Source organism: Corticium candelabrum, chromosome 8 (assembly GCF_963422355.1).
Source record: "Corticium candelabrum chromosome 8, ooCorCand1.1, whole genome shotgun sequence".
NCBI classification, from domain to species: domain Eukaryota; kingdom Metazoa; phylum Porifera; class Homoscleromorpha; order Homosclerophorida; family Plakinidae; genus Corticium; species Corticium candelabrum.
Window position 1 is genome coordinate 5,506,877 of NC_085092.1, and position 12,028 is coordinate 5,518,904.

Consider the following 12,028-nt stretch of genomic DNA (forward strand, 5'->3'; position numbering starts at 1 on the left):
CAGTCTCTCAGTCTGTCTTTCAGTCTGTCTCTCAGTCTGTCTCTCAGTCTGTCTCACAGTCTGTCTCAGTCTGTCTATCAGTTATGATATTAGTCTGTCTGTCTGTCTGTCTATTAGTCTGTCCATTAGTCTGTCGATCAGTCTGTCTATTAGTCTGTCTTTTAGTCAGTCTCTCAGTCTGTCTCTCAGTCTGTCTCTCAGTCTGTCTCTCAGTCTGTCTCACAGTCTGTCTCAGTCTGTCTATCAGTTATGATATTAGTCTGTCTGTCTGTCTGTCTATTAGTCTGTCCATTAGTCTGTCGATCAGTCTGTCTGCCAGTCTGTCAGTCAGTCTGCCTGCATGTTCATGAAACATTTTCAACAACCTTTGAGTTGCTAATTGATGCCCATCGTAATGCAGAGACTTTGTTTATGTTGCACAAGATTCCAAAGATCAATTATTACTCGGGTAATCTGCACATTACGTATCTTCATACTTTCAATTCGACTGCGTAATGTCCAACAGCCCGGCATATGCCACTCCCAAGCTGCTCGACAAGAAAAAGCTAACGCTGAATGACATCGACGTGTTTGAATATCACGAAGCATTTGCAGTGAGCACTCACACCAATCTCTCACACGTGTAACACACTCACACTTTCACAACATATTTGTTTAGGGCCAGCTCTTAGCTACATGAAGGCCATGGACTCCGACTGCTTTTGTCAGACTCACATGTCTAGAAAGAAGGTTGATATCAACTAATTTATTTTATATGAAATTACTATAATTAATATTTATTTACAATTAATTAATATATTTTGTAATTATTTTATATTATTAATTTGTTGTCTTTTATTGGGGCTTAGATTGGGTTGTTGCCTGTTGAAAAGATGAATCTCTGGGGCGGGTCTCTGTCTATTGGACATCCGTTCGGAGCCACTGGCGTTCGTCTGGTGACAACAGCAGCTCATTGACTATGAAAAGAAGACAGCAAGTTAGCACTCGTCGCTGCTTGTGCTGCAGGAGGACACGTAAGCATCGAAGAGATTTCACAGAGAGTCACGACTTCATTTTGTATGATGACTTACTTGCAGGGACACGCCATGTTGGTTGAACGTTATTGATGATGAACTTTAGAGTCTAACATTTTGTGCACTTTATGTTTGATATTGTTTTTAAGTATGTTTGGTTTGTGCTATAATACGGATGTTTGTCTCACTGGTGGCCTCTGTCGATTGTAAATTCTGGTTGTAAACATATTCGAATCAGTGATTTACACAGACACATGCAGTCATATCATATACACACCATTCAAACAATCAATTGTATTTCATAATAAAATGCAACAGAAACATTCACAACATTTTCTTTTGATAAATATAAATATCCAATATACCATAGTGATATCAACAATACTACTGCAGTAGTGTTCACTTCCATCATTGCCTCCTGCTGCTACTCGCCTACCTTTCTCTCTCTAAATACTGACAGCAAAAAGTTTGTCAAAGTCAAGCCACTAGTTCACGTTCACGTAAAATTTCACCTTTCTTCAACTCATCTTCAACTTGTTTGCCAATTGGTGTGGACATGCAATAACATGCCCTCAACAAGTCCTCTGCTGTTTTCTCTTTTCCATCTTTCACCCTTTTTGCCTCAATGACAGCTAACAACTTGCCAGCGGAAGGAGGTATTACATGAGTTTTATCTATGATCTCATTGCCATTTAGTCCCAATTTGAGTCCAATCTCGTACCAATAGTTACAGCCATATTTAACAACAGCATCTCTCACTGTATCAAAATCAAGTGAGTATCCTACACATAAACACATTACATTAATTGTATAACCACACATCCAATCAACATCATATAAGTAAGAAATATTTGTATACACAATTACTTCTTAACTAAACAATGACACAAACGAGATCTCACACAACAAATACCACAAATGGTCACACTCACCTGATACTTCCTTTACCATCAATTTTTTCTTCTTCTTTAGTGGTTCTTTTATGTCCTGCTGTTCATCATCTCCTTTTCCAACATCTAGAATAAAAATTGAAAACCACAGATTACCAGCATTACCTCTAGCAAATGTTCTCTAACTTTGTACATTATGCTCACTATAATTGTTTTCCAATGTGCTTGACATGAAACAATAATAAAAAACAATAGCAACCATAGCAGTGTCAATTTCAAAAGGCCAAAAACAAGCAGAACATTTAACTGCTGAAAAGAGATATCCCATAAAGAACAAGATAAATTGCTACTCATAACTTATATACATCGCTACTCGCAATTTAACAGCATCTCTCAGTGTCTCAAAATCAGGCAAGTGGCCTTGACAAACAGATCACATTGTATAACTACACATCAAATCAGCAGATGATAAGGAAGAGATAGTTATATACACAACTGTTATTAGCTAAATCATAGCAAAATCCTATGGCGCGGGTAATAAATAAGTTTCATTATTTATTTGGCCAAGTGTTATGCCGTTGTCTAGCAGGTCGATAGGTCAAACGTCACATAACCAACCGGGCTACTTTACCCTAATGTTTCATGTGTTATGTAACAATGACACAAACTAGATCTCACACAGCAAACTACTCACTTGTCTGTGGCTCGTCTTGTTGTCTTGCATCACGTTCAATTGCAACATCTGTAACATCACATCAGCAATATAATAACAATCAATGATCACAAAATAACCACACTTACCAGAGACTTTCCCTACATCATTAAACCAGAGATCCAAGGTAGGAAACTGCCTTCGTGGCACACGCTCATTCTTCCGGTTTATCAAACTTCTTTGTTGTGGATATTCATCAATGCACACCAGACAATCGTCATCTATTAAATCAGCTACTTCGGCTTCAGTTGGTGGAGGCTTAACACAAACAGTAAATTTGATGCCATCCAATCCTCTTTTCTTGACCTCATTTAGCTGACAAATAAGAAACTGACGAGTAATGCTACATTGTTGCTTCAGCTTATTCATAGAAATTTTATCATCTGGAAAGTAGACAGTAGCAATAATGTAACGCAGTCTATGATAAACCAGTTCCAGATCGAGCTCAAGATCATCATTCGCGTGGAAGATAGCACAACCTCTTTTCAGCATGGGACGATGGGCATATTCACTGGCACAACGAGACACCAGGCGAAAGTAGATCGGCTCGGGAGTCGCATCAAATCCTTCGGGACGAAAGATGAGAGATGGAGGACAGAAAGTGGAGATGGTCATCTGTTGCCATGCCAATTTGTTATCATATCTCTGTTCCAGCAAGCAAGGAACAAAGAATGCCTGTCCAACCTTCAGAACAGATTTCAGCATCTCTGGTGATGTGATCATAGGACAGATGATGTCGAATAAATGCAAAACTTGCAGAATGGACTCAAACTGACTTTCATTGACACCTTTCTGCACCAGCAGATAGTGAGCCAATGGCCATGACATCATTCCTTCTTCCTTTAATTTCTTCAGATCTTTCCAGAGATCTGGTGGCAGGTTACTTTTCTCGAGGATGGTAACAAAGATAGTGAGGACATTGACCAGCCATTGTAGATCAGTGAAAACTTTTCTTTCTAACTCACTTACATTTGAATAGAATGCAATCGTGCTCAAACTCGACAAATATTTCAGTGCCGATCGACATTCTCCAACTGTTACAATATCACAGAATTTTCGAGCCAACTCGCACACTTCATCGATGTCGAGTATTTTGCCTTCGTTGCCTGCTAGTTGAGACACCCTGCTCAACAATTTATCCAGAACTGCCCACGGCAAAGGAATAGCCTGTCGTTGACTCCACAGTGACCGTACCATTGCTACAAATATCTCCTTCACCTTCATCACCACCGGATCAGGATTCTTGGTGCCAGATCGTGTGTTGTCAACACGAAAAGTCAGTTTATTCGGATTTTTCTCTGCCAACACCATGTGATCACCAAACTCGTTCCTCTGTACCACATCTTGCAGTATTTCTTCTTGTTCTTCTAAAAATTTTGGATCCATGTTCTTTGTTTCGTCTTCTCGAGTGGACACTGCAAATGTGACTGGTGCTCGCTTGACGTAGTCCTGACCAAGAAAAGGACCATCACTCACTGATGGATGAGCCATCTTGATGCAATTCATGTGGTAAGCCAACAGCTCACGTCTCGTCTTAGGACCAAACCGTTCCATCACCAACTGTTTGCTTCCTTGTTCGGGTCGGAACAAACATTGAGGTATGGGATCTGCAAGACTCTTTGTTCCGTCCATCACTATCATGTAAGCGGTTGCACTGTAGTCACTGCTGTCTGCCATCAGTGCTGCGTGCGTCATCAGAAACCGCTCTTGACCACCGCGATCACACAATGTGATCAACATCATCATTTTACTTTTCTCTAATTCAGCCTTGTCATGACGCAGTAGATCTGCAAATGCTGCTTGTACCTCAGTTAGTTCTGTGGAGAACAGAAAATCGTGTAGCGACTTCTTCAATACTGTGATGCTGCCTTCTCGTCCGGTTGTCTTTCTCTCTGTTGTTAAAGCTACAGTGTTGCTACTACTCGCCGGCTGTTGTTCAGCTGGTTGACTTGTCTGCTCGATGACAGAATCTCCCTCGTCGTCTTGTGTTACTTCTTCTCTAGTGTCTGCTGCCCCTTCTTGGTGGTGCTTTTCAACATACTCATGAAAGCCTCTGACCAAAACTTGATCAAGGATCTGTTCTTTGTCTTCTGGTTTCAGTTCCTTCCAGTCCGTGTTCGAACCGCCTCCAATTCTCATCACTTTCACGTGCGCTCCTCTCGTGCTTTCCCTCTTATCAATAAATGGCTCGTCCAAATAAGAATCTCCAAGAGAAGACTTGCCGGCATCTTCTTCACCAAACATATCGATGTTTCCTCGTAGTATTGGTAACTCTCCCTTTTTCAAAGCATTTTCGTAATCAGATTTCACAGATGGACCCAGACGATCAATAGCACCTATGAAAAAGTGATGACAACAGTTAATTACAATAGTAAATGCACAACAGCCATAACATACACACATGCATCAATTAGATTCCAATAGATAACTAAAAGCCAACTAGTATTACTAAAATATGCAACTATACAGCTGAATGTGATTTGAAGAAATGCACAACAAAACATTGAAATAGTATGCCAGCATTCCATAACTACCGGGAAATTCCAAAACAGCGCACAGGGCAGCAATACGGAATATGGGATTTTAGGGAAGAATATCCGTTCTCAATAAGCGCCTGGGTGGTTCGTAGGAAACTCTGGAAATTGGCAGATTGACTTGAGTACCACAAGTGGGAGGCCCATCTTGCAAAGTTTTGCATATATACTTAGTCTTTATAAACTTAAAGGAGCACTATCCAGATTTATGCGCATGCTTGCTGCCATGCCCACGCCTTGCACTTGTAGGGTTACATCATTCTGTTCGCACAATTTAGATTAGTTAACACGCTTTCCTAGCTTCACCTGAATGACGAATCAAGTTTAGTTTTTGTATAGACAGACTAGGACAGCAACCAGGTGATTAGGTCTAAATGACGCTGACTACGTACGGTAGCACGACAGTCAAAGTGACTACATCTGATCATGTCTAGACATGTCCTAGGACACTGGTGAATAAATTGAGGCTAAAATGATTACCTAGAAACGTGATTCAGCATGAAGTCGATCACCAAGCTGTAAGTCTACATTTGCATCTGTCTTTTCATGTCAATCAGCCTTCAGAGAGTCTCTTCACTTATTAGATGCGCTTCTCATTTCTTTAATGGCACGCAATGTTGTCCAGATACTCTTCCTGCACCGTCGTGGCTTTGCCATATCTTGCACGGTTTCCTAGAACTTACTTACTTGAACATCCAGGTCATGTTACTTGGCGAAAAACACGCGGTATCAGGGCAACGAGACTCAATCATCTATATTATAGCCTACCAAATATACAGTTCGCATATTCTTGCTTTACGGCTGCCCCTAACCTAAACTTTGCTAAAGGACATTCTGGAGTCCGAGGGCAATCAGAACAGTGGTCCTTTAACTCCTGCTACTCCCTCATAACTGCTTAACCATATCAAGCTTTACTCACTGACCGAAACAGCATCAACTCAAATTATAACGTCACAATAGCTGAAAACTACAGTTTAGAATGAAATATTAGCGGGAATTTATATTGGCAAATTGGTGAATTTTTCAGCAACTGCCAATATAAAATCCGCCATTAATTTGGCTACCAGGATATGTTGACGTGACCGTCCACGTGGACCAGCCATCATATCAAGTGGTACGTCACACCGATGAGTCCTTGCTTGCCATCTGTTCTGCCTATGAATGAGGCCATAAGACTATGGATGAAGCTGAACTGTCACGTTCATGCGAGTCCCGTTCATTGTACTAACACAAAGCAGTTCTTCGTCACTATGCAGTAGTCGGAGACCAGTAAGTTAGGGAAATGTTAGCCACGAACACAGCTGTCAATCACAAACTCCTCCATGACCACTTATCGTGAGATGTACATCAGTTATCAAACAACGATGTCGACTGCCAAAATAAAATCTGCCAATATGCTTTGTCCGTCAATTTCTTAGCAAACTGCAAATAGAAATTCCTGCCAATGTTTCATCGTATACGGTATTGTAAACAATGATCACATGCAGTATTGACTTTCCGTACAAAGAAAAGCCAATACAACATTCAGATATTAATTTAGGTATCACATACATAAATCAATAAAAACTAAACAAATTTCTGCTGGTCAGTTGGATCGCTCTGTTGTGAGTTGCAAATATGATAAAAATAAATACTGACAATCTACTACAAGAATAGTAGGTGAGATGAACTTGTGTGATAATGAAAATAATCACCTCTTCTAACATTAGTATGCTGTTACTTCTAGGGATAGGAAAAATCATTATACATGACAAAAGGTGTTACATATACAGTATTGGCTATTGTTTGACATCGTCATAATGCACACGATTGTGTCACTTACTGGGAAGTTGAACATCAATGTTTGCACTTTCTACAACATCTGGTGATGGATTTACAGCTGCAACAGCACTCTAAAATCACACATAAACAAGTTATAGTTAAGACACAAAATTTACACTACACAACAATCAGATCACACTTCCTCGATGAATTCCTTCAAATGGGAAAGGATAGCAGAACGAGTTTCTTTGCGACTGCCCCACTCTGACTGCAGACTTTCTTCTCCTACTTGAATTGCAGTTTTGCCAGTCTGTCCAATAAAAGCACAGTGTTTGTTATTGGTGCAATAAACAGCAACACCTCATACCTTACTAGTATGTATATATACATACATGCTCATTAAACAACATAAACTATTTACAAATTTAATGCTAAAACACAGTTACTGTAATCCAGCGTTCGTTATCTGTTGTTCACACAGTAACAAACAAACTAGTTGTATTAATAATCACACATTCACTAAATCAATGCTCACCACTGTGTCACTCCTCGTTTCAAACCACCACATATCCATATCCTATGCATTCATGTCACTGACCCATAAAAATTATTTAATTACTCTAAATGTACATCAACATTATGATCAGCACTTCAAACAAGATCATTATCAGTGTATGCTTTCAATAAATATTCTCCCATTTCCATTCACTAACACCAGAAAACAACAAAACCATCACTAGAAATTAACAATATAAAAACTCATCACAATACAAAGCATCTTCCTTAACTTCTCTACTTGAAAATATTTCATACAACAAAAAAATTGTCCACAAGGTCAATGCTATCTGTTTACAAGCTTTCCCAACAGCTGAGCAAACTGCCATCTCTTCTCTCAAAACACACACTTTCAACAAGTGTACAGCAACTTAATCCTCCATTCACACTCTACACATTAACACTAATTGATTTCTTTCTGTTTCCTCTTTCTCAGCACATTATGGTTGCAAAAACAGACAAATGAACAATTTGTCTGCTAAATGGTTGAAAGTAATGAAAATGATTTGTTTGCAAATTTATTATTTGATTATCTGTTGGCTTTAAAATGCACTACACTGTGCAAATGTAAAAACGTAATTCATTAAAATCATCACAACTCAACTGTTCATGTTTGTTGCTTTAGCAGTTGAGATAAAATGTCACACGACATTCATGTATTATCATCATAGTCTTCATTTCTTGTTCTCATCACTGACCCACAAACATTTAACCAAACAATAACAGGGTTCAACACAGAGCCGACTGAGCCAGCAAACTGTCGGTTGAAACTGTTCTTTGCGGCTCAAAGGGCACAAAAAGTGAAAATACGGCTAAAATTTGAGACATTGAGGTTTCAGTCTGATATGATCCGTCGATTCCAGTCAGATGGACAATATCTACAAATGTCAGTGTAAGACAGAATAACCTGGCTCTTATTGCTCACAGTTTAACACTCCAGAGCTTCCATCTACTCCTCCCACAAGAGTGGGTTAAGTAAGAACGAGGTTTCTCAAGCATTTACCAATTATTAATTATCAGTTAGCTACACATGGAGATCGGTCAGCGAGATGTTTTTCTATCCTCAGCTGTTCATTGGTTAATACTGTTCTATAATCACTCAGGTGGAACCTAATCTGGAATGCACACAAAACCGTCAAGGCCAAGAGCTCTAACACGATGTGTCTAGACGTGTTCCTAGGGTCTTGTCACAAGTTATTCAGGGTATCCTGATTGAGAAGTTGGACTACACTGAATACATTGGTAAAAGTGGACACGCCACTGGACAATTAATTGTTTTGCGAGCTGACCAAAAATTCATGGAAAGAACACTAAATACTAACTGCTCACATCTGCCATATCTCTTATTATCTTACATTACAGCTCAAAGAACAACTAAAACATATTAGCACAAAATACTTCAAACCAAATACAACAAGTGTCTACATACATTGTTCTTAGCTGACACATCAACTCCCAATGATGTCAACAGCTTCACAACTGATAAATGGTCATTTGTAAGATGATACTTTGAACAGATCAGATGTAATGCTGTTGATCCATCCTAAACAATAAACAATTTACATGAGATACAAAAAAGGTGAAAACCAAAAACTTACAATGATACTAAAACGGCATGCAGTCATACTGGACCAACCCACAGACTATTATCAAACAGCAGCAACTACTTGCTGTCATATACAACAGACATGCAAACATATACAACAGACAACATGAATTAGAAACAATTAACATTTGAACAATAAACAAACTTCTGAATAAGTCAATTCAACAATATTGTTGTTGATACAAATAAAAAGAAATGATAAATGAGTTGGTACTCAGAAAGTCAGTTTGCTAGTTTCAATAACCCACTAGAATCAACACAACACACGAAATACTTTGTCTACTCAACAATTTTACAATAAACAGAAATCCAGTGTGTGCATGAATGGCTTGATCAGTGCAGTATATGTAAAAAGATTGTATCACCAATTGATTTCTACATTAATTAATTAAAGAGTCTTATCAGTCTGGGTTCAAAAAATGCAGTCACCAAGTCGCCATATGGCAACCACTTCTAGGTGGTTGGCGACTCAACGAGCGGTGTGGTCAACAATTTGGCGACTAGAAATATTTGGTAGTTTTTAGTCTTTGTGGCAGCGGCTCTTGGATGCGAACCACCTGCTCAGCAGATACGTTTCGCGTTACAATATGTTGCCACTTTCTAAGTTTCCATTTAGTGGCACACTGCAAAGTAGGCCGTCTAACTTAGCACCTTCGTACATATCACGTAACAACGTATCACCTAGCAATCTATTGTGAGTTGTTGCTATTCTTACATTTAATTTAGGTCTATTAGGTGCGTTTAATTTTTCAAACAATCGCGGTTACTTCTATTCTTCATACGCTGCACCAGCAAATCCAAGTCAACAGCTCTATAATCGATGAGACATCATTGTGCACCAGCTTCTCTCGAATGAAACACGAAATCTGCAGTCAATCGTAGTTGAAGAGGAAGGCAACTGCCTATTTAGATCCTTTTCTACGCTGTTCAAAGGAAACAAAGACTCTGACTATCTTGAATTGAGACAAATAAAAACTATTACGTAGATCTTTTGCAAACGCCGGGCATCAGAAATGGCAAAACAAACAGCTTTTTCCACAGCAAGCTGCGTGAGTGTCTTTCTATGAGAAGAACTACCAGGTACGTCCAGGAGCTCGTACGTCTCCTGGTGCTACTAAGAAAGTCTGTTCAGACAAAAGTTTCTGCATGTAAAATTCTGAAATCCAGATGTTGAATGATGCCACGCGCTATTGAAGTGCTACAATAACAAAAGTTTATCACTTGTGTTCCAGAGATTAGCACAGCTAGCCATACGACAGATGGGGTTACATGCAGTAGCCGGATGTACTGTTCTCAACAACAATAGTGGTACTGAGTCATAAGAGAAGAAACGCTCTTATCTACTCAACCAAAGAATGCTCATGTCATTATGGAATGCATTGCCAGGATGTCGATGTGATGACAAACCACATTTTGTTTGCTTGTAGCTATACAATTAGCTGAAAGTTAGGATAAAATATGAATACTCATAGTATTACATAGAATCCCAAGCATAATACTGTAGATTGATGTGTTTACTTGCTATCTACAATGTTCATCCAACGTTACTGCAAATTCTTAGTTACGTCTTAATTTAATGTCAAACATGATAATCTGGGAAAAGGTCTCAACAGTGATATTAATGACTTGTTTACTTCTGGAATCTCTGAACTAGAAACGAGTGAAAGTTTGGCAACCAACCGTTCCTCTACATGGTCAAACTGGCGACCAGATTCAAACACATTATTCGAACCCAGCAAGTTATCTATATTCATGTTCTGGAATCCTATCGCTTTGTTTGTGTCAGTTCTACATAACAGACTGCAGTTCATGTAAATTAGAGTTTATCTACTCCAAACATCAGAGATGGGCATGGATCTATTGCAGCTGCTGTAGTACTGTGTCCGTACAAGTTTCAACTCTGTCAAGTCGGTCTGATGGTCTTTGGTCTGAACTTTGGTAACCTAAATTGGCTTGTCTGAAATCAGGATTAAACATGTCTTATAAGTGATGTCAAGATCAATGCAGTGTCTAATTGTATATTCCCGTCAGGTGGCGGGGGAATGAAAGGACAAGAAGAATATGCAATATGGGCACTAGTGCGCTAGTTCAGAAAAGGAGGTCCATTCTTCACTCAATTCCAACCACTCAAACCAAAACACCTGGTCTAACAATGACGGATAATCAGTGATGAGAATGCTAATACAAACCCAGCAAAACAACGTTATTGCAATTGCACATGTAAGAGTTAATAATTAATGAGCTAAGTGAATGTATTTATAGCTTGTGAGATGGTAGCGTGCAAGATCTTCTAATCAGTGTTGTAGATCAGGCAACTTGCTTCAGAGCTTGCTTGCAGTCGGATGTGCCCTCTTAGCAGCAAAGTGACATAAAAGTGATTCTTTGACTTCCTTCCCTCTTGAATGGACTATTTAGCAGAGCTAAATAGACGTTAATACGACGATGACTGTAGTATGAAAGAGAGTGTACGAGAGAGTATGACGTACATAGTGACGTGTTGGTTGGCGGGTTAGTGACTGATAGTTGACGTAAACAGTGCAGTAGTTGTCTATTTCTATTATGCCACGAAAAAGGTGCACAGCGACTTCTCGCTCAGGTCGGTCGCTCCAAGAGTACTTGGCTCTGTCAGGGGAAATGCTGGAGCTGGAATTGAACAGCCTTAACCTGGTACTAACTGGCACGAAAGACGAAAAAGCAGTGAGATTATGGAACCATTGGAACGAGACGCAAACAGATGTGGATGAGGGTACACAATCAACGTCCGAAAATGAGTTGCCGGCAGCATCCGCTGGTTCCCACGAGCCAAATACCAGGGTTGGAAGAAAAAGAGGAAACGTGTGCAGAAGGAGTTAACGCAGTCGACAACGTCAACTCTGTTTCTGCAGAGCAGCAGCAGTTTCTCTCGCAACTGGTGATGAAGATGGTGCAGGCGGAAAAGTTGCAGGTAGATGTAGATG

General features: G+C 39.6%; 1 protein-coding gene, 1 long non-coding RNA gene and 1 pseudogene across 2 annotated transcripts; 1 reads left to right on the plus strand and 2 right to left on the minus strand.

The window, feature by feature from the left end:
- LOC134182821 (trifunctional enzyme subunit beta, mitochondrial-like) overlaps positions 1-1,278 on the plus strand; it is a 5,593-nt pseudogene extending 4,315 nt beyond the window's left edge.
- A 9-nt stretch (positions 1,279-1,287) lies between these two features.
- Positions 1,288-4,574, minus strand: LOC134182820 (uncharacterized). Its single transcript, XM_062650265.1, has 5 exons — positions 2,705-4,574; positions 2,598-2,645; positions 1,946-2,029; positions 1,526-1,795; positions 1,288-1,466 (listed from the first exon to the last, which is right to left on the minus strand). The coding sequence occupies exons 1-5, from the start codon at positions 4,359-4,361 to the stop codon at positions 1,438-1,440; spliced, it is 2,088 nt and encodes a 695-aa protein (XP_062506249.1). The 5' UTR covers positions 4,362-4,574; the 3' UTR covers positions 1,288-1,437.
- Positions 4,575-4,742: 168 nt separating this feature from the next.
- LOC134182822 (uncharacterized) lies at positions 4,743-7,737 on the minus strand. Its single transcript, XR_009970427.1, has 3 exons — positions 7,110-7,737; positions 6,972-7,041; positions 4,743-4,951 (listed from the first exon to the last, which is right to left on the minus strand). It is a non-coding gene; the product is annotated as an uncharacterized LOC134182822 (long non-coding RNA).
- Positions 7,738-12,028: the final 4,291 nt, after the last annotated feature.